At 44.9% G+C, this 21819-nt stretch overlaps 1 protein-coding gene across 3 annotated transcripts in view; it reads right to left on the bottom strand.

Annotated features, from left to right (window-relative positions):
* Positions 1–21819, bottom strand: part of FAM214B (family with sequence similarity 214 member B) — a 149807-nt gene that overhangs the window by 16618 nt on the left and 111370 nt on the right. For all 3 annotated transcript variants that reach the window (XM_030192820.1, XM_030192821.1, XM_030192822.1), the window contains exons 5-8: positions 19374–19432; positions 18969–19068; positions 18022–18180; positions 7523–7591 (exon numbers count right to left, since the gene is read on the bottom strand). In XM_030192820.1, coding sequence (XP_030048680.1) covers positions 7523–7591; positions 18022–18180; positions 18969–19068; positions 19374–19432 — 387 coding nt within the window. The remainder of the gene's footprint in view (positions 1–7522; positions 7592–18021; positions 18181–18968; positions 19069–19373; positions 19433–21819) is intronic.

Here is a 21819-nt window from a genome sequence, read left to right as displayed (position 1 = left end):
GGAGGAGGGTATTTTGCTCATGTGTGTTATAGCCGACAACTTGTGAGGGCCAAAAGAAGGCAGGAAGCTCGTTCCTGTAAAAAAAAAAATAAAAAATGAGGAGATCTGAGCCCAGATAAAGAAAAGATTTAAAGAATAGGGTAGTAATAAAGAGAGAAATAACCCAGGAGTGAAGGATTAATAACTAAGGTGTACTAGCGTTTTTAAATGCACTAAAAATCAGCAGGTGCTAAATACCATAGGAGTATAATGAGCGTCTCAGTGTTTAATGCCAGCCGATTTTTAGCGCAAGCTAAAAACATTAGCACACCTTATTAAAAGACCCCCTAAATCAGAAGGAAAGTCTGCTAAGGATAAGAGGAGGGTAGGAGTAAAGGAAAGGAGATATGGGGTACCCTAAAAACAAAAGGCAAAATACGAATACATTTAAGAGGTGGACTATGGAGGAATACGTATGAAAAATAAAATGGAATAAAAATAAAATAAAGTAAAATCAGCTATAAATCAACAGTTATCACAACGTCAAATTATAAGAGTAACATGAAATTAACAGTAACCATTGCGAGTAAGCGACTTCTTGTTAAACAAATGGAAAACAGTGTACATAAGTACATAAGTAGTGCCATACTGGGAAAGACCAAAGGTCCATCTAGCCCAGCATCCTGTCACCGACAGTGGCCAATCCAGGTCAAGGGCACCTGGCACGCTCCCCAAACGTAAAAACATTCCAGACAAGTTATACCTAAAAATGCGGAATTTTTCCAAGTCCATTTAATAGCGGTCTATGGACTTGTCCTTTAGGAATCTATCTAACCCCTTTTTAAACTCCGTCAAGCTAACCGCCCGTACCACGTTCTCCGGCAACGAATTCCAGAGTCTAATTACACGTTGGGTGAAGAAAAATTTTCTCCGATTCGTTTTAAATTTACCACACTGTAGCTTCAACTCATGCCCTCTAGTCCTAGTATTTTTGGATAGCGTGAACAGTCGCTTCACATCCACCCGATCCATTCCACTCATTATTTTATACACTTCTATCATATCTCCCCTCAGCCGTCTCTTCTCCAAGCTGAAAAGCCCTAGCCTTCTCAGCCTCTCTTCATAGGAAAGTCGTCCCATCCCCACTATCATTTTCGTCGCCCTTCGCTGTACCTTTTCCAATTCTACTATATCTTTTTTGAGATACGGAGACCAGTACTGAACACAATACTCCAGGTGCGGTCGCACCATGGAGCGATACAACGGCATTATAACATCCGCACACCTGGACTCCATACCCTTCCTAATAACACCCAACATTCTATTCGCTTTCCTAGCCGCAGCAGCACACTGAGCAGAAGGTTTCAGCGTATCATCGACGACGACACCCAGATCCCTTTCTTGATCCGTAACTCCTAACGCGGAACCTTGCAAGACGTAGCTATAATTCGGGTTCCTCTTACCCACATGCATCACTTTGCACTTGTCAACATTGAACTTCATCTGCCACTTGCACGCCCATTCTCCCAGTCTCGCAAGGTCCTCCTGTAATCGTTCACATTCCTCCTGCGACTTGACGACCCTGAATAATTTTGTGTCGTCGGCGAATTTAATTACCTCACTAGTTATTCCCATCTCTAGGTCATTTATAAATACATTAAAAAGCAACGGACCCAGCACAGACCCCTGCGGGACCCCACTAACTACCCTCCTCCACTGAGAATACTGGCCACGCAATCCTACTCTCTGCTTCCTATCCTTCAACCAGTTCTTAATCCATAATAATACCCTACCTCCGATTCCATGACTCTGCAATTTCTTCAGGAGTCTTTCGTGCGGCACTTTGTCAAACGCCTTCTGAAAATCCAGATATACAATATCAACCGGCTCCCCATTGTCCACATGTTTGCTTACCCCCTCAAAAAAATGCATTAGATTGGTGAGGCAAGACTTCCCTTCACTAAATCCGTGCTGACTTTGTCTCATCAGTCCATGTTTTTGTATATGCTCTGCAATTTTATTCTTAATAGCCTCCACCATCTTGCCCGGCACCGACGTCAGACTCACCGGTCTATAATTTCCCGGATCTCCTCTGGAACCCTTCTTAAAAATCGGAGTAACATTGGCTACCCTCCAGTCTTCCGGTATTACACTCGATTTTAGGGACAGATTGCATATTTCTAACAGTAGCTCCGCAAGTTCATTTTTTAGTTCTATTAATACTCTGGGATGAATACCATCAGGTCCCGGTGATTTACTACTCTTCAGCTTGCTGAACTGACCCATTACATCCTCCAAGGTTACAGAGAATTTGTTTAGTTTCTCCGACTCCCCCGCTTCAAATATTCTTTCCGGCACAGGAGAATAGGGTAAAATGGATTATTAAATCACAAAAGGACGCAGTTTAAACCAAAACTAGGAAGGCAAAAACTATAATTAGGAGTAACCAGCAAACTGGCCTGATGTAGGAATCACAGCTAGCAGAGTAAAAAACCACAGAGATTGAGAACCAAAAACAAAGCAGAGTTAAAAAGTCAAGTAGGTGACTGTGAGGAAGCATCCAGGTCAAAGAATCCCAATTGTTCTAGATGTAGCTGGAGCTCATTTGGATTCTCGAAGGATTTCATTGAATTTCTGATGATGATTATTATTATTACATTTGTACCCCACATTTTCCCACCTATTTGCAGGCTCAATGTGGCAAGGAAAGAGTCCATATTTGGTACCAATACTCTTTAACCACAGCTGCATAGCTAAGAAAGGTTTCCTACGTCAATTTGTTTTTTTTTTTAATGCATGTCAGCCATAAACAAAATTTAATGTAATTCAAATTTTAAAGGAGTTTTGGCTTTAGCTAGTTGTTGTCAAGTATGTTGAAAACCGAGCAGTTTCGCTACTATGGCTCAAGGAAATGTAGAGTTCTGTGGCATGAAAAGAGTTCAAAGCAGGTGAGCCGTTTTCAGATCCAGGAAGCTTGGGATCTATTTTTTCTAAGAAATGAATCATGTCAGATTCTTCTGTTTTTTTCCGACAGCCTTAATTTATATCTCCTAGTGCGATTATTAAGATCTTCGATTTCACGTTCTAACAGTTGAATCGATTTCTTATGATGTGGCAATGATTATAGAAGCTGATTGTGAGCTGTAATGTTGTTTTCCGCAGCATTCATTCTTGGAGTCAGAAATTTTAGTTGTCTAATATTTAAAGTATCTTCTTTTAGAACAGAATCTTTATTTTCAGAAATCAAGTCTTCCACTAATTGATGCTCTTGTAGAAGAGTTCACATGTGACTTCTTTCTGCGTCTCTACTTGTGGATTGCAGGGAGATGGCGCTTCAGTTTTCCTTTTTAATGCCTTGATTTTGAAGTATTATTGTCATATTTAGTATGCTTCGACACAGCGGTAACTCCAAATGAAGAATCTGTATTTTAACATAGAAGATCAATCTGAAGATGCATGACCCGAACAATTATGAGGGACGAGCAGCCGACTGCTGTTCATGAGCGTCTCCCAATACAGTGCCTTTCTGTTTGACCTAAGTGGCAAAGGGTCTTTCGTGGTAGGGGCCGCTTGACAAGGCAAATGTCGGATGTGCAATTTTAAATGGGGGGGGGGGGGAGGGGGTAAAGTGTTATTCATTTTGGCAAAGACACATTCTTATGTCTTGAAAGTCTGTGTACATGGTTCATACCTGGTTGGACACAGTTGTATTTACAATTGCTCTGTTTTTCAGTTGTTTTACTTCTACTTGATTTGTATGTTTATGTTGCAACTTGGGGTTATGTAGGAGTCGCTCCTCCTTATAGAGCCGTGCCTGAATTGTGGTGCGCGATACCATAATATTGAGTTGTTGGGGGCGAGGGGGGAGTCTTAGAAAAAGGGGATTGGGTTGGAAGAGATCTTAATGGCTCCTGTATATTGCAGATGGCTATACTGTATAATCTTCTATGGGGGATGTGACGATTCTCTTTGAATGTTAAAGGTTTAAATACATCTCAAAATTGCCAGCTGTTTAGAGAAGCACAGTGGTTACAAGCCAATGTAATTTTTTATTCAGGAGACTCATTTACTTTCTAGACATGAACGAGTACTTTTTCACAAAAAATATCCAGAAGTGCATTTAGCATCCAATAAGCTTCATAAAAAATCTAAAGATGTGGGCATTTTGCTATCCTGAGATCAATCCTGGCAAATTAAAAAGCAGTTGACAGATGAGGAGGGAGGTACTTATTGCTAGTAGCTCAGAGGGGCAATGTATATTTTATCTTCCTAAATGTTTATGCACCTATCAAGATCAAAAAATTTTTCTTTGAAACATCTGATTTGTTGACTAAGCATTTGGAAGGAACTCTTAATTGGAAGAGATATCAATCTCATTGTAAATCCCGATACTGACAACTCAGCTACCTCTGTGACCTATACTAAAAAAGACGGAAAAGCATTACAATGCTTTTTGACTCACTTGGGTGTTATTCGATCCTAAATATTATTTCCTTAGTGTAGAACAGATTAATCCAGGACTTGTGGGTTGAACCCATCTGTCAGCAGGTGGAGATAAAAGGCACCGAATTTCACTGCCACTAAGAGCCACTGCTCAGTGAAACCTTCTCAGTGTCCTCTATCTCCAGCAGGTTGAAGATATATTTTCCCACATCTCCTGTGTTGGGGTGTCTTGGCAGACTTTGGGTTTTTCTTCTCCTGCACCAGGGCTCTGGTGCAGTTGAATGGTGTTGCTGGGAATACCTGGTGGTGCTGGGTCTCATCTCCCCCCCCCCCTTTTGTATGGTCTCTTTCCTCCAAGTACAAAAAAAAAAGGGATGCAGTGAAGCAGCACGCGCTCTTTGTGTGCTTGAAGGGAGCTTTCTGCCGTCAGCATCGCAGGAGGGATCTTTGCATTGCCTGAATGGGGGGCTAGTGAGTACCGCAGTTCCTCTAGTTTTGGGGATGGAAGTGCTGTCAGAGTGTTGCTTGACTTGCAAGATGCACAAGTCTCCCTCGTGACAGTGTCCCACTTGCGCTCCTTTACTGCGGTGGCAGGCTGGTGCTGAGGGGGACGGAAAGCGTTTGCTGGGGCTGAGTGGAAGTCGCAACATTGGGCTGGATAGAAAGTCAGGTTTCCCGCCCGACTGCACAATGTTTCTTCTGGCGCTGCAGGGTCAGCCAGCTTGGATTCCCATGCTAATGCTCCTCCTGTCGCTCACAAATGCGTGGGTGGTTTCAGGCCTTGCTTCTTTAACCATTGTGGCCAGTTCTTCTGCTCCAGTCCTTGTAGGTGGCTTGTTGGCAGAGGAAGAGTTGATTTGTCCTCTTGATGCATCAGGCCTTTTTACTCGAGAGCCCAGCCAGCTGAAGTTTCCGGTGGTGCTGGGTCTTCTAGGTCTCAGAGGGTGGCTGGGCTGTCACCTCCTGGGGAAGAGGTTCCTTCTTTTGAAGAAGCCCAGAACTTCTCAGCATTTGGTCTGGGAAGTGGACTCGGTGGTTTCAGAGGCTCCCTCTGGGAGGCCTCTGTCTACTGGGAGCTTGCATCCCAGGGAGTCCCTGGAGGAGGAGGAGCTTCCTCCAGATGCTCAGTTACAACTTTATGAGCTTGAATTAGAAGATATTAATGAGAAATTAAGTTCTGTTAAGAAAAAATACTTTGAATTCAATAACCAAGTTAGTAGGCTGCTTGCCCGCAAACTATATAGACAATGGGTGTGTGATTATGTTTTAGTGATTCAGGACCATAAGGTCAGTGTCATGTAGAAAACGCCGATATTCAGCAAGAAAGTATGTCTTTTTATGCAAGCTATATAAACCCAAGATGGAGCCTACTTAGACAATAATTTCTCACTTCCTCTCTGCAACAGATTTATCTTCTGTCACACCCTTAGAGTGATTTACTATCAGCCTTGGATGAAGTACTCTGGGCCATTAAAGATCTTCCTAATGGCAAGGTGCCAGGACTAGATGGTTTTGGCAATCGCTTTTATAAATGTTTTGGTAAAGTTCTGGCATCTATCTTAGTGAGGGTTTATAATTTCACTGATGAACATACTGAGCTACCTCATTCCTGGCATCTGGTGGCAGTGATCATTTTACTCAAAAAGGGGAAAGGCCCACTTTTATGTGGTTCATATTACCTTATATCTCTATCTCTATTAGGTAGGATTATAAGATTTACACGAAGATTTTAGTAGCTTGGTTTCAGAAAGTTCTACCTAAGTTAGTCCATTTAGACCAAACTAGCTTTATCACAGGAAGGAAAACCTTTGATAATACTTAGTGATTCATCAGGTGGAGCATGCCAAAGCCTCAGGGATCCCATCACTAATACTTTCGCTCGATGCGAAGACCTTTCACAGAGTTAGCTGGCCTTATATGTTTGCAGTATTGTGTAACATGGGTGTGTTGGGGCCTTCTACTACTTATTTCTATAGCGCTACTAGACGTACGCAGCGCTGTACACTCGAACATGAAGAGACAGTCCCTGCTCGACAGAGCTTACAATCTAATTAGGACAGACAGGACAAACAAGAGATAAGGGAATATTAAGGTGAGGATGATAAAATACGGGTTCTGAACAAGTGAATAAGGGTTAGGAGTCAGTATTGGATACAAGCTCTGTATAAAAAGCCCTTGGCATCAGCTGGCCACGTGGTAAGCTAGGGAGGCAAAGGGGGCCCAAAAGCGGAAAAAGTGTTTCTTGTTAGTCTGGAGCCAATATATACAGAGGCTCAGTCCACGTGGGCGAAGCCTGCTTCTAAATTTGTTATAAATCTGTCTTGGGAACTAATAAAGTTTTAATGCCTTTTTCCCAGCAATGGTTGGTACATGGGGGGGGGGGGGGGGGGGGGTAGGGAGGGTCAGCCTGGAACATTAGAGTTCAAGTTCAGGGGGACCAGAAGGACGAAGGATTATCGAAGGGAGGGGGGGGGGGCCTGAGAGGGAAGGGGAGGGAGGGGACAGGGGAAAGGGAGGAGGGATCAATTGCTAAATGAGATATGGAAGGTGGTAACGTTAGCTATGAGTGTGTGGGGGGGAGGGGGGATAAAAGCTAAAAGATTGATGACAGTACGTTTTATTGTGTAATTGATAAGGACAACCTTTCGTAAATGAATGTTAATGCACCATATCAATGACTGTACATGTTCTGAGTTGTCATTAATAAAAATGGTTAAAGGTTAAAAAAGCCCTTGGCATCATTGAAAATCAATAGTCACAACACTGAAGCTTTTGAATTATTTTGAAGTACACGACATGGATGTGCTTTGTCGCCCTTGCTATTCGCTTTGTCCATCGAACCTCTGAACCACTTAATCAGCTCTTCACATGGAATAGAGGGTATAATGTATGGTGAGCATAGTCACAAAATTTTGTTTGCGGATATTTGTTTGCTATCATCTCCAAAATCCTCCCTCGCTCAAATTATAGAAGCAATGGAAGCAAACGTGAGAGACAATCATTCCTGGCATGGTACATGAAAAACAAGAGAGACACTGACCTAAGGCAGAATGTTTGGGAAGTAGCTCAGGAAGTGTTATAGTGTCTGCAAATCTCTTACCACTTGGATGGTTCCAGCTTTGGGGACGCTATATCCCTTCTTTCCCAAGGCCTCCAAGTCAATCACTCCCTTCAATAAAAAAGAAAAGATTGTATTTTATAAGAGCAGCAGGGAATAAATCAGTGCTTTACTGTCCTGAGACATACCCAGTCTTTATATACATGGAACCCACTGACTCACTAAGATCAAAACCAATTAAATATGGGAATGCTCCTTATATTTTATGTACAGAGCTCTGCCATGTGGTTACAACGGCAGTGGACTGCTCCTCTGCTCCCCATGGAGTGGAGAAACTTTAGCTTTCTGTATAGGATGTGTCACATATCACGATTAGAGGACAAAAGAGTCCCTGGCTTTCCTAGGGAGGCAAAATCTACCTTGCTGGGGAAGTTTCAATTACCCAAAGTATTAGATAATCCTGTACCAAACATGATGCACTTCCAACTAACTGCAGAACATCTGTACTGTCACAGGTCAATGCTATTTTGGCACATCTCTGCCTAATAGCCTTACTGTATTATTAAATAGGGACTGAACAAGCACTCTGTGTAAAAATTATGGTGTCAATATTCAGTGAGACTTATCCAGGTATGACACTTGGATACGTCCCGCTGACCGTGTCCATAACTAGATTTTTAGTGGCATTATCCAGACTGCCTCAGCACTGGGGTGACACAGGGGTGGAGCTAAGACAGAGCCAGAGTCATCTGGTCAGCGGCAAAAAGGCTGTCCTAACTTCATCTGGTCAGTTCACTGGCTGCTGGCCTGAATATTGCCAGTACCTGGTAAGTGCTGATGGCTAATTTACACCCAGTTAGTCAGCACCAGTATCTGGATACAGACCAGCGCTGAATATCTGGGTATAAAAAGCTGATGTGACCATAATTTAAAAAACACTAGCTGAATATCGACCCGTATATGACTCAATGATTAAAGGTCTTGCTGGGTTTAATGCCTGGAGCCTGAGTTTGATCCTTAGGAAGGATAAATTAGATCCTACTTGATAATTTGCTTTCCTTTAGTCTCTCCAGATTGGTGGGTTATGCACTCCCACCAGCAGATGGAGACTAAGAACCGACGGAAGTGGGAGTGAATAACATATAACTGTTCTGTCCCCAGATAGTCAGTATTTCCCTAACAAAACATAGAAAATGGACCTTTTAAACTTCCCCGTTTCAGCGTTTACTTCTCTCTCAGAGATTCCCAAACTCTGTCCCTTTCCCTCTCTCTCGTTCTCTCACTCATTCTGTACTTGACAGAGCTGTATACATTCAGATGTCCAAAACAGAGAGCATAAAATGTCTTTTTTTTTTTTTTTGAGAACTGACCATGAAAACCAAGGCGCAATCACCACCCTCACAGCACTGACCACACTAAAAACTCATCTGTCCAACGAGCAGAAACAATATCTAGTAAGGGTGGACTCTGGACAAGTCTAGAGGGACTAAATGAAAGTAAATTACATATAATTTCTATTCTTTACATAAATACTAATACGAACAAGTGTTTAGTTCAATATGGCAACTGTGCTCATTATCGAGGAAAAGACTTCAGACTCCCGGTCGCAATTGTTTGCATTACAAGCTAAACCAGCTGACCGCTCTGCTCTGCGTGTCTGACATTCAGTACACGCTCGCGAGAATCTTCATCAGTCCACAGCTAAGTACTATTTATGTAATAAATATTTGAGGTTTTTATGACTGATGAAGATTCTCGCGAGCGTGTACTGAATGTCAGACACGCAGAGCAGAGCGGTCAGCTGGTTTAGCTTGTAATGCAAACAATTGCGACCGGGAGTCTGAAGTCTTTTCCTCGATAATGAGCACAGTTGCCATATTGAACTAAACACTTGTTCGTATTAGTATTTATGTAAAAAACATTGTAAGAACAAGTACCAAAGAAATTGTCTTAGAAACGAATATAATTTCTATTCACAATCTGTCAGCCCTGGATCTCACAGTTATTTAGGCTTAGATTCAGCCATCAGTTGGCTCTCTTTGCATGGTCTTGTTCTCAATCCAGCAAAGTCTTGCACATCCTGGATTACTGGCCACTTACGTCTCCCTCAATCCTAGCCTTGTCCCTACATTACTTGAAAGGCCCTATTTCTCTGGTTACTACCTTTCGGTAGTTGGGGGTGATACTAGATTCTGTCCTTTCCTTTGAGCTGCAGGTAGGCGCAGTTGTTAGATTGAGCTTTCTGGCTCTCTATTGTATTCATTTCCTTTGCCTTTACCTTGATAATGCTGTTTACCTATGCCCTTGTTTTGTTCAATCATGACTACTGGAATTTGAACTACTAAGGTAAGAACTCCCGCTTCATACAGAAATTGCTATTCATCTTCTTACCCATGCCAGCTGCTCTGACCATATCACCCCATCTCTGATAGCTTTCCGTGCTTGCCTTAAGATTTTAATGTTGACACATAAGGCCCTCCACACAGATTCCACCTTACTTTTCTGCCTTAATCTCTTGCACTTCTCTGTGCTTGGCTTCAGATTTTTGGCTTTTTTGTTCCACTGATTTTTAAATCACGTTTAGCATCAACCAGGTAGAATGACTTTTTTGTCTTGTTCCCGCCCTCTGGAACATCATCAGTAACCCTCCACTCTCAATACTCCTTTACTAAATGTAAAGTTGGTTTGAATACCTACCTTTTTGACCTTAGCTCCGACTTGGCACCCTGGCAGCAGCTCTTTTCTCTTTGTCCTGTCTTCTTTACGATTTGTAGTTCCTTTCCTATTTATTAATTAAAATTTTGATTTGTACACCAATTTATCCTTCCATTATATCCCTTCAGACGAGTCCAGACTGGTTAAAGACAGGACCCCGTGGAATCCAATTAAATCCAAACTTACATGACCTCATAGCTGGAGTGAGTTGACAGCAACTTTCAGGCTGGGAAGTAACACCAAAGCCGGGCAGACTTCTATGGTCTAGGTTCCATAAATGGCAAAAACAGATCAAGATTGGAGTGAGCCTTGACGGCAACTCCAGTAGTTGAGAAGTAGGCAAACACCAAACTGCTGATCTGTTGTTACTGATCGTTAAAATCATCCATAGTACCTGAAGATTGGAGGGTGGCCAATGTAATGCCAATTTTTAAAAAGGTTTACGAGATAATCCGACAAATTACAGACCGGTAAGCCTGACTTTAGTGCTGGGGAAAAAAGTGGAAACTGTTATAAAGAATACAATTAAGGAACACAGACAAACATGTTTTAATGGGACAGAGTCAGCATGGGTTCAGCCAAAGGAAGTACTGCCTCACCAATTTGCTTCACTTCTTTGACAGCGTAAACAAACTTGTGGATAAAGGTTAGCCAGTTGATGTAGTATATCTAGATTTTCACAAAACTTTTGATAAAGTTCCTCATAAGAGACTCCTAAGAAAATTAAAAAGTCATGGGATAGGAGGCTGTATCCTTCTGTGGATTAGGAATTGGTTATTGGACAGAAAACAGAGAGTAGGGTCAAATGGCCATTTTTCTCAATGGAGAAGGGAGAATAATGGAGTGCTGCAGGGATCTGTACTGGGACCGGTGCTATTTAACATACTTACAAATGATCTGTAAAACGGAATGATGAGTGAGGTAATTACATTTGCAGATGACACAAAACTAATCAAAGTTGTCAAACACAGGCAGATTGTGAAAGATTGAAGGAAGACTTTAGGAAACTGGAAGACTGGGCATCCAAATGGCAGATGAAATTTATGTGGACAAATGCAAAGTGATGTACATTGGGAAGAATAATCTGAATCAGTTACCTGATGCTAGGGTCCACCTTAGGAGTCAGCACTCAAGAAAAAGATCTAGGTGTCAATGTAGACAATACGCTGAAATCTTCTGCTCAGTGTGCTGCGGTGCTCAAAAGAACAAACAAGATGCTAGGAATTATTAGGAAAGGGAAGCAAAATAAGACCAAGAATATTATAATGCCTCTGTATTGCTCCATGGTGCGACCTCACCTTGAGTATTGCTTTCAGTTCTGGTCACTGTATCTCAAAAAAGTTATAGCGGAATTAGAAAAGGTTAAAAAAAAAGAGTGACCAAAATGATAAAGGGGAATGGAACGCCTCCCATATAAGGAAAGGCTAAAGAGGTTAGGGCTCTTCAGAATGGAAAAAGAGACGGCTGAGGGGGGATATGACTGGGGTCATCCATTACAAATTCATGCTATCCTCCTTCCAGTCCTCCCTATTCCTCGCCAAACAGGACTATTACACCCAATTGACTAATTCCCTCAGCTCTAACCCTCGTCGTCCCTTCGCCACCCTTAACTCCCTCCTCAAAGTGCCCTCCGCTCCCACCCCCCCTCACTCTCTCCTCAATCACTGGCTGACTACTTCCGCGACAAGGTGCAGAAGATCAACCTCGAATTCACCACCAAACCATCTCCTCCTCTTCACCCTATAACCCACTCCCTCAACCAACCAACCCAGGCCTCCTTCTCCTCTTTTCCTGTTATCACCGAAGAGGAAACCGCCCATCTTCTTTCCTCCTCGAAATGCACCACCTGTTCCTCTGACCCCATCCCCACCAACTTACTTAACACCATCTCTCCTACCGTCAGCACCCCCCATCTGTTATATCCTCAACCTTTCTCTCTCCACTGCAACTGTCCCTGACACCTTCAAGCATGCTGTAGTCACACCACTCCTCAAAAAACCATCAATTGACCCTACCTGTCCCTCCAACTACCGCCCAATTTCCCTCCTACCCTTCCTCTCCAAGATACTTGAACGCGCCGCTCACAGCTGCTGCCTTGATTTTCTCTCCTCTCATGCCTCTCATTTCCTCTCCTCGATCCGCTTCAATCCGGCTTTCGCCCCCTACACTCGACAGAAACAGCACTATCTAAAGTCTGCAATGACCTGTTCCTTGCCAAATCCAAAGGTCACTACTCCATCCTTGACCTATCCGCCGCTTTTGACACTGTCAATCACAATTTACTTCTTGCCATACTGTCCTCATTTGGGTTCCAGGGCTCTGTCCTCTCCTGGTTCTCCTCTTATCTCTCCCACCGTACCTTCAGAGTACACTCTCATGATTCTTCCTCCACCCCCATCCCGCTCTCTGTTGGAGTTCCCTAGGGATCTGTCCTTGGACCCCTTCTTTTTTCAATCTACACCTCTTCCCTGGGCTCCCTGATCTTATCTCATGGTTTCCAATATCATCTTTATGCTGATGACACCCAGCTTTATCTCTCCACACCAGACATCACTGCCGAAACCCAGGCCAACGTATCGGCTTGCTTATCCGACATTGCTGCCTGGATGTCCAACCGCCACCTGAAACTGAACATGGCCAAGACCGAGCTTATTGTCTTCCCACCCAAACCCACTTCCCCTCTCCCTCCACTCTCTATCTCAGTTGATAACACCCTCGTCGTCCCCGTCTCATCTGCCCGCAACCTCTGAGTCATCTTCGACTCCTCCCTCTCCTTCTCTGCGCATATCCAGCAGATAGCCAAGACCTGTCGCTTCTTCCTCTATAACATTAGCAAAATTCGCCCTTTCCTCTCTGAGCACACCACCCAAACTCTTGTCCACTCTTCTCATTACCTCTCGCCTTGACTACTGCAACCTACTCCTCACTGGCCTCCCACTTAGCCATCTATCCCCTTCAGTCCGTTCAGAACTCGGCTGCACATCTTATCTTCCGCCTGGACCGATATACTCATATCACCCCTCTCCTCAAGTCACTTCACTGGCTTCCGATCAGGTACCGCATACAGATCAAGCTTCTCCTACTAACCTACAAATGCACTCGATCTGCAGCCCCTCCTTACCTCTCTACCCTCACCTCCCCTTACGTTCCTACCCGTAACCTCCGCTCTCAAGACAAATCCCTCCTTTCAGTACCCTTCTCCACCCTTTCTGCTTCTCCTCACCCCATGCTTGGAATAAACTCCCTAAGCCCATACGCCAGGCCCCCTCCCTGCCCATCTTCAAATCCTTGCTCAAAGCCCACCTCTTCAATGTCACCTTCGGCACCTAACCACTACACCTCTATTCAGGAAATCTTGACTGTCCCAACTTGACATTTCGTCCTTTAGATTGCAAGCTCCTTCGAGCAGGGACTGTCCTTCTTTGTTAAACTGTACAGCGCTGCGTAACCCTAGTAGCGCTCTAGAAATGTTAAGTAGTAGTAGTAGTAGTAGGGTCTATAAAATCTTGAGTGATGTAGAACGGGTAGAAGTGAATCTATTTTTCACACCTTGAAAGAGTACAGAGACTGGGGGACACTCAATGAAATTACATAGAAATACTTTAAAACAAATAAGAGGAGATATTTTTTCACTCAAAGAATAGTTAACCTCTGGAACTCGCTGCCAGGGGATGTGGCAACAGCGGTTAGCGAATCTGGGTTAAAAAAAAAAAAGGTCTGGACAAGTTCCTGGAGGAAAGGTCCATAGTCTGTTATTGAGATGGACATGGGGGAAGCCACTGCTTGTCCTGGGATTGGTACGATAGAATGTTGCTACTAACTGGATTTCTGTCAGGTACTTGTGACCTGGATTGGCCACTGTTGGAAGCAGGATACTGGGCTAGATAGACCCAGTATGGTTATTCTTATGTTAGTCTCCAGAGCATAACCATCTCCGATGACTTCCAGGACCTACTGGTCTGAGGTAATCTGGATCCATACCAGATAAAAATTCTGAAACCTGGCTTCGACCACCACCAGTGGATGTGTCCCGACACCTTCACTAGGAACCTCTGGCAGCACCGGGCGCAACCGCCCCAGATTCCTAACCACCTCGTCTGCCTCTGCAAAAGGTCTGCTTCATCTGAAAGAAATCTATCCCACTGGTCACCTCCTATGTGACCTGGCTGATAGTGACACACATTCTGAAACCTACCTCTGCCAGAAGCCACTCGTGCTTCAGCTTTAGGCTTGTCCTCAGGCAACCTAGGAGCCTTAGTTTTACCAAGATTATCAAGTTCCTCACCAAACAGAAAGGCACCTTTTAAAAGGAAATGTACTCAGTTTAGACATGGACGCCACATCCAATGCCCAACAGCACAGTCACAAGATCTCTGCGCTGCCACCACTGAGGCCACAGACTTAGCCTAGTTCTCTCCTTTTTTGTTGTTTTTCTTCCCTTTTTGTTGGTTCTCTCATTATTGTTGGAATTTATTAGCTGGATATTGCAGCCTGCTTGTTATCATTCATGTGTATATTTATAATGGTATCTTAATGACATACTTGTACTTTGCTGCATTGTTCTTATCTTTATAAATAAAGTAGAACTGCTATAATATGCAGATGTGCCCGAGAGCTTGGTATAACCTATTCACATTACCTGCCTGCGACTCTCAATATACCACCTGCCATATCACCTCTCCTGTCTGCATCTCTCTTTTACAAAAGTGACATACCGTGTTTCCCCACAAATAGGACCTACCCTGAAAATAAGACCTACTGGGGTTTTCCTGCAAATTTAAAATATATAAGACATCCCCCCAAAAGTAAGACCTACCAAACGTTTTTTTTGAGCAGGGCCACCGAGAGCAACCCGAGGTCGCGCCGCCCCCCCCACCCGAGGTCGCGCGCGCGCCCCCCCTCCGTCACTCCCGGAACTAACCTGAAGCTCCTTTCACCTTCGCAAGTTCGGATTCGGATTCGAAGCAGCAGCGCAGCAGGGCAGACCTCTCCTTCCATGTCCCGCCCTCGCCTGACGTAACGTAACGTCAGGTGAGGGCGGGACACGGAAGGAAGGAGAGGTCTGCCCTGCTGCTTCAAATCCGAATCTGAACTTGCAAAGGTGAAAGGAGCTTCAGGTTAGTTCCGGGAGCGACGGAGGGGGGGCCCGGCGACCTCGGGTGAAGGGGGGGGGCGACCGATGTTTCCCAGAAAATAAGACATCCCCCCGAAAATAAGACCTAGCGCGTTTTGGGGAGGAAAAATAAATATAAGACAGTGTCTTATTTTCGGGGAAACACGGTACTACCAAAAACACGTAGCTGAAACAAATATAAAAAGTGCAAAAATAGGAGGACAAGACATCAGTAGTGCTTACTGAACACAATTGCTAGTTGAACAAAAGGATTTGTTTCGACAAACATTTTTGAAAATAACCCAAAATTGTGCCAAGTAGTAGTTAATGTGCATGCAAGTTTGATTACGCACTAATGTTTTAGGAGGTTTTTGGCTGATTGAAAGTGGTCTGCTTAGACACTATTAAAGATGGTTTGAGTCTGTAGAAGGTCTGAGGTCTTTTCCTTCTATGTTTGCACTTTTTAGATTTGTTTCATCCACATATTTTTGATAGTATGTCACTTCTGTGAGAGGCGGTGGAACCCCTGATTGCACCATTACATTTCCCTCTTAACCACCCCTGGCATGGAGGAGTGGCCTAGTGGTTAGGGTGGTGGACTTTGGTCCTGGGGAACTGAGTTCAATTCCCACTTCAGGCACAGGCAGCTCCTTGTGACTCTGGGCAAGTCACTTAACCTTCCATTGCCCCATGTAAGCCGCATTGAGCCTGCCATGAGTGGGAAAGTGCGGGGTACAAATGTAACAAAAATAAAATAGATACTATTGGAGATTCTACATGGAATGTTGCTACTATTGGAGATTCTACATGGAATGTTGCTATTCCACTAGCAACGTTCCATGTAGAAGGCTGCGCAGGCTTCTGTTTCTGTGAGTCTGACGTCCTGCACATACGTGCAGGACATCAGACTCACAGAAGCAGAAGCCTGCGCGGCCACATTGGTGATCTGCAAGGGCCGACTTCACTAGTGGAATAGCAACATTCCATGTAGAATCTCAAATAGTATCAACAGTGGAGGAGTGGCCTAGTGGTTAGGGTGGTGGACTTTGGTCCTGGGGAACTGAGGAACTGAGTTCAATTCCCACTTCAGGCACAGGCAGCTCCTTGTGACTCTGGGCAAGTCACTTAACCCTCCATTGCCCCATGTAAGCCGCATTGAGCCTGCCATGAGTGGGAAAGCGCGGGGTACAAATGTAACAAAAAAATAATTAACTCAGGGTTCTGGCATGTTTCCAAGTTTATAAAATTTGATATACCACACCATTGACAATCCTTCTGAGCCGTTTACAATGCTAAAAACATAAAAGCCAGGAAAGGAACGACAATAACAGGACAGAAGAAATGGGACAATATAAAGGAGAGAGGAGAAGGGACAAAATATATAGAGAACAGAGTACAGAATACTGGGGCAGTCAAGCACCAACCAGCTAAACGATGACAATAAATCAATCAGGGAAAATCTTGTCTATACCTTATATTTCCCGTGGGTGGTTTTATGCACATCAGCAGAGCCCTGAATTACACCGCATCTGCATATGGTATATGGGGGCAGTATGTAGGACAGAGCGGGGATAGACTGAAAGACTGGAGGGACGCACATAGCTCTCTAGATATGAGATGGATAGGGATAGGGTTACCATTTTGTGTCCTCTGAAAAAGAGGACACATGTCACGCCCCCTACCCCGCCCCCGCCACGCCTCATGTCCCACCCCCGCCACGCCCCCTTCAGGTCCGGGTTCCGCCCCTATTCCCCCCCCCCCGTCACATAGTCCCCTCCCCCCCATCACATACCCCCCCCTCACTTACTGGTGGTCTAGTAGAGTCTTCTCTTCGGGGCAGGAAAGAGCCCCCTCTTTCCTGCCCGGAGCGCTGCCTGCCCTTGCCTGCTACATCCTGCTCGGTCTGGCTGGGGATTCAAAATGGCCACCGAGAGTTGAAGCGGCCTCGCGAGAGTTCAACTCTCGGCGGCCATTTTGAATCCCCAGCCAGACCGAGAAAGATGATAGACAGGGGAGGCAGCGCTCCGGGCAGGAAAGAGGGGGCTCTTTCCTGCCCCGAAGACGTCACTAGACCACCAGGGAACATGGTAAGGAAGGGGAGGGGACGGGAGACCAGGTCACCAGACCCACGGCGCCGATGTCACACGCCCACCGCACGCACGCGCCTGCTCGCACCCGCGCCCACGTTTGTCCAGAAATCCGGACAAACGTGGGCGCGGGCAAAATCCGCCGGACGCCCCGGACATGCCCTCAAAAAGAGGACATGTCCGGGGAAATCCGGACGTATGGTAACCCTAGATAGGGAGGCATAATGACTCAGGCTGTGAATGATGGCTTCCCGATAAAGAGCCAGAAGGAAAGGAGTCAACTGAGATGAAGTAAGGTCTTATAAGGAAGCACAATATTTATTTTTATTTTATTGCATTTGTATCCCACATTATCCCACCTATTTGCAGGCTCAATGTCAGTAATCCACTAGTAAAAGTTCTCTGGTCAAACAATGCACATAAGGCCAGGACTAACTCTGGACCAGTACCTCTCAGTTGACCCTTGACCTGTACAAATCCCATGCCAGAATCAGACTTGATGCCCAATATGTAAACATTCTGTACCAGAAAGCTGATCTTTAAGTGCACACTAACAAAGGCAAAAGCACCAACCCCATAATGGAAAGGGCGCCACAACAGAACATGACATGAACCCAACCACGTACCAGGAAAGGTGAGGGCACGCTGTGTTCAGAGATGTCGAAGTAGGTGACCTGGACAGGTAGCGTGGCGTGTTGGGGGCAGTAGGACCCACTGGCTCCAATCTCAGCTGTGAAACCTTCAATGCAGCCCGATGCAGCAAACCGGCCCTTTAATATGGACTCCTGAAAGGAAGGAAAGGGAGAGAGGGGGTAGGAGGGATTTTCAGCGCAGAATCTGGAAGGAGAACAAAGGAAGATGGAAAATGTGTCCTCTCCCCAAACCCCTTGCCCCCTCCTAATGCCCAACTCTAAGAAAGGTACAGTGTTGCACTTTAGGCATTGTCCTACCTTCCCTGGGTTACTCAACATGCCCCTTCCCCTCTTAACACTCTAGAATCCTTCCTCCTCTCAACACTCCCTCCCCTAAGGTATCCACAGAGAGCATACATGGAAAACTAGTGCAGATTATCTACTGTACATCCATTCTTCCTCACCTATCTTGACCTAAACTGACAATCCAGTTTAGGATAGGCTGGAAAGGGCTTCAGTATCTGGAACAGAGGTCAGTGCTGGGCAGACTTTTGCAGTCTGGGTCCCGCTAAGACAAGACGGATTTGATAGGCTGGAGTGAACTTTAACGGCAACTCCAGTAGGTGGAACATAAGCGCATAGCCGGGCGGACTTCTACGGTCTATGCCCCAGAAACGCCAAAGAAAGACTCATGATAAAGTATATATCACATTCATTGTTGATTTAATCATGAATTAAAAATAAGTGACTGTTGGGCAGACTGGATGGACTGTTCGGGTCTTTATCTGCCATCATTTACTATGTTACTATCCCTTCGTCCCAAGTTACAATCTAAAAGGGCCCAAAATCAGTCTCCCAAACAGCCTCTTGAAGAACTGGCCTCATGGCCAGGCTCCTAAGCACTCAAACCGTAATAGGAGTTCCAAATTTTCTCCCGTTACCTCAAAGTTCCCCAGCAAAGAGCGGCTGATGGCCGACGTGGCCCAGGGCCCCGGGGATGCTCTTCCTGCAACTCCTTTCCGCAGGCTGCGGAGATGTCTCCTGCAATAGAGCAAGGCAGGAAGGATGTGAGTGCTATACCCTGCCTAGTACTGCTGTCCCCTCCCCAGTCCCTTCCTTTATACTTGACACTGCACCCAGGACCCCCCCCCCCCCACCCCCACAATCCCCTGTGGACCTATCTGTGCTTTTGTGGTATGATGCTCAGATGGCTTGCCCTGGAACCCCACTTTCCCCACTTCTTGGTCACTAGTTTCTGGGATCTAACCCCTACCAGCACACAGATTGCAGGGCAGGCGGCTTTGGGATGGGGAAACCCGTTACCTACCATGGAGAGACACACTTACAATTTGAACTGCAATCCACTCTTCAGGCACCGACTGATGCTACTGCAATCTGTGGAGTTCTACGAAGAGGAAAAACCAGAGGAAGCACAGGTCACGGAGAGCAGAGAAAACTCAGTTTCACCAGAGCTGTGCACAGTGGCGGTCTGAATTATAACACTGAGTCCCTTCTTTCACCCCTGCCGATTCCACGGGAGCACAAAAGGCAACATGCAGCACACAGAACACCTCTCTACACTCGCAAATCCTTAGAGGTGTAAATGAGTCCCTCCTGCTAAGACAGCAGGAGTGGGAGCCCTCTTAACATTTCAACCCAGGAGTAGGTGTCTTCCTAACATCCTGACTCAGCCCCTCACCCAACCCTGCCAAGATAGAAGGGGTCCTCTTAACATCATGACTCAGCCCCTCACTCAACCCTGCCAGGATAGCACGAGCAGGGGTCCTCTTAACATCCTGTCTCACAGTCCCTCACCTGTCCTACTGGAAGAAGTCCTCAACACCTGACAGCCTGCTTCTGATGATATAGCAGAACTCATCCTACTGACACACCTCTGTTGCAATGAGAAAACCCTTCCAACACACATCTCATCTCTTACTTACTAATAAGGGAACAGGAAATGCAGGCATACTGCATCCTCTTCAAAGTGCCTATATCATACAGTCTAAAGCCCAGGGTGCACTTATGGAACATCTAAACCCTATAGTGCAGGGGTTCCCAAACCTGTCTTGGAGGAAACCCCAGCCAGTCAGGTTTTCAGACATCAACAATGAATATGTATGACACAGATTTGCATATCAAGAAGGCAGTGTATGACTAACTGTAAGATGGTATCCTACGTTGTTAAAGGCTTAAATTATTCACACGAGCATGGCCTTCTATTTAAAGAACTGCAGAGATTGAATTTATTTGTTATATTTGCATCCCACATTTTCCCACCTATTTGCAGGCTCAATGTGGCTTACATAGTACCGGAGAAGCGAACGCAGACTCCGGTGTAAACAAATACATAGTGAAGTTGTTGTAAGATAACGTTGTGGTAAGATAACGTTCATGTGGTATAGCCACGTATGGGGATCATGTTCGGAGGGTTGTGTTACGTCCATTTCTTTCTTTTTTTTTTTTTGTTTTTGTTGCAGAGATCAGGCATTTATGTTGGATTGGTAGGGTATGCCTTTTTAAACAGGTAGGTTTTTAGTGTTCTCCGGAAGTGCAGATGGGTCGTACGTGGTTTTCAAGGCTTTTGGTAGTGCGTTCCACAGTTGTGTGCTTATGTAGGAAAAACTGGATGCCTAAGTTGATTTGTATTTGAGTCCTTTGCAACTTGGGTAGTGCAAGTTTGGGTACGTTCGTGATGATTCAGTTGTGTTTCTAGTTGGTAGGTCGGTCAGGTCTGAGAGAAAATTGGGTTACTGCTTTAATACAGCAAACATCTCCTTAGAACGGAACACCTATTGTGTGATAAGAATTTCTCTCAGATTTTTTCCAGCTCTAATACTCAAGCTAAGACGACAGCTGGTGTGGCCACCCTGATTACAAGGAACTTTCCTCTTAGGGTAGCAGCAGTAGGGTGAGATGCAGAAGAGCACATACTTTTAATCAAAGGGGAACAGGGGGGTAATGAAGCTAACGGCAATGCATATACTCCCAGAGAACATGCTGTCTGTTTTTGGAAAGTACTGGACAAATATCTTGTAGGAAAAGTAGAGGGACATCTCATTATAGGGGGAGACTAATCTATTACTTGACCATTCTTGGAATGAATAGATACCCTAGGGGAAATGATAGTTGTGTAAACTAAAATAATGCATGAGTTTCAGCTGGCTAAATTATGGCAAAGTAAATATCCTTCTGGTAAGGATTATTCTCTTTCGTCTTGCCATAATAGCTTTTTATGCATTGATTTGCTCTTAGGTGACCCTTACTGGTCCCAATCCCTGGTAAAAGTGGGCTTAGAATCCCAGACTTGGTCAGACTACACTCCCGTTTGGGCTACCTTTCAACTTGGGCATGCAACTCATGGGAGGGAGGGGGGGGGGGGAGTCTGGTGCGTCTTACAAGATGTAAAAAAGGATATGTGATATTTAGAATTCAATGACATGGGTGATATACTCGATGAAGAATGGGCAGGTTTAAAAGCAGTAATTAGAGGGGTATTTATTAAGTGGGGAGTAGTTAAAAAGAAACAAACTACCTAAAGAGAGGGAGCTGTTGTCATGTTTTGCTAGAATGAAAACTCAGCATAAACAGTCGGGATCTAGAACAATTTATCAAACCCGTCAGCAGCTACAGACAGAGCTTAATCACCTTCAAGCTGATGAGAGAGAGCAGTAGTTCCCAAACCTGCTCCTGGAGGCACCCCAGCCAGCCAGGTTTTCAGTATACCCACAATGAATACTCAAGAGATAGATTTGCATGCAGTGGAGACAGCGCATGCAAACCTCTCATGAA

Source organism: Microcaecilia unicolor, chromosome 2 (genome assembly GCF_901765095.1).
Source record: "Microcaecilia unicolor chromosome 2, aMicUni1.1, whole genome shotgun sequence".
In the NCBI taxonomy this organism is placed as follows: domain Eukaryota; kingdom Metazoa; phylum Chordata; class Amphibia; order Gymnophiona; family Siphonopidae; genus Microcaecilia; species Microcaecilia unicolor.
This window is presented reverse-complemented; position numbering and strand designations above follow the sequence as displayed.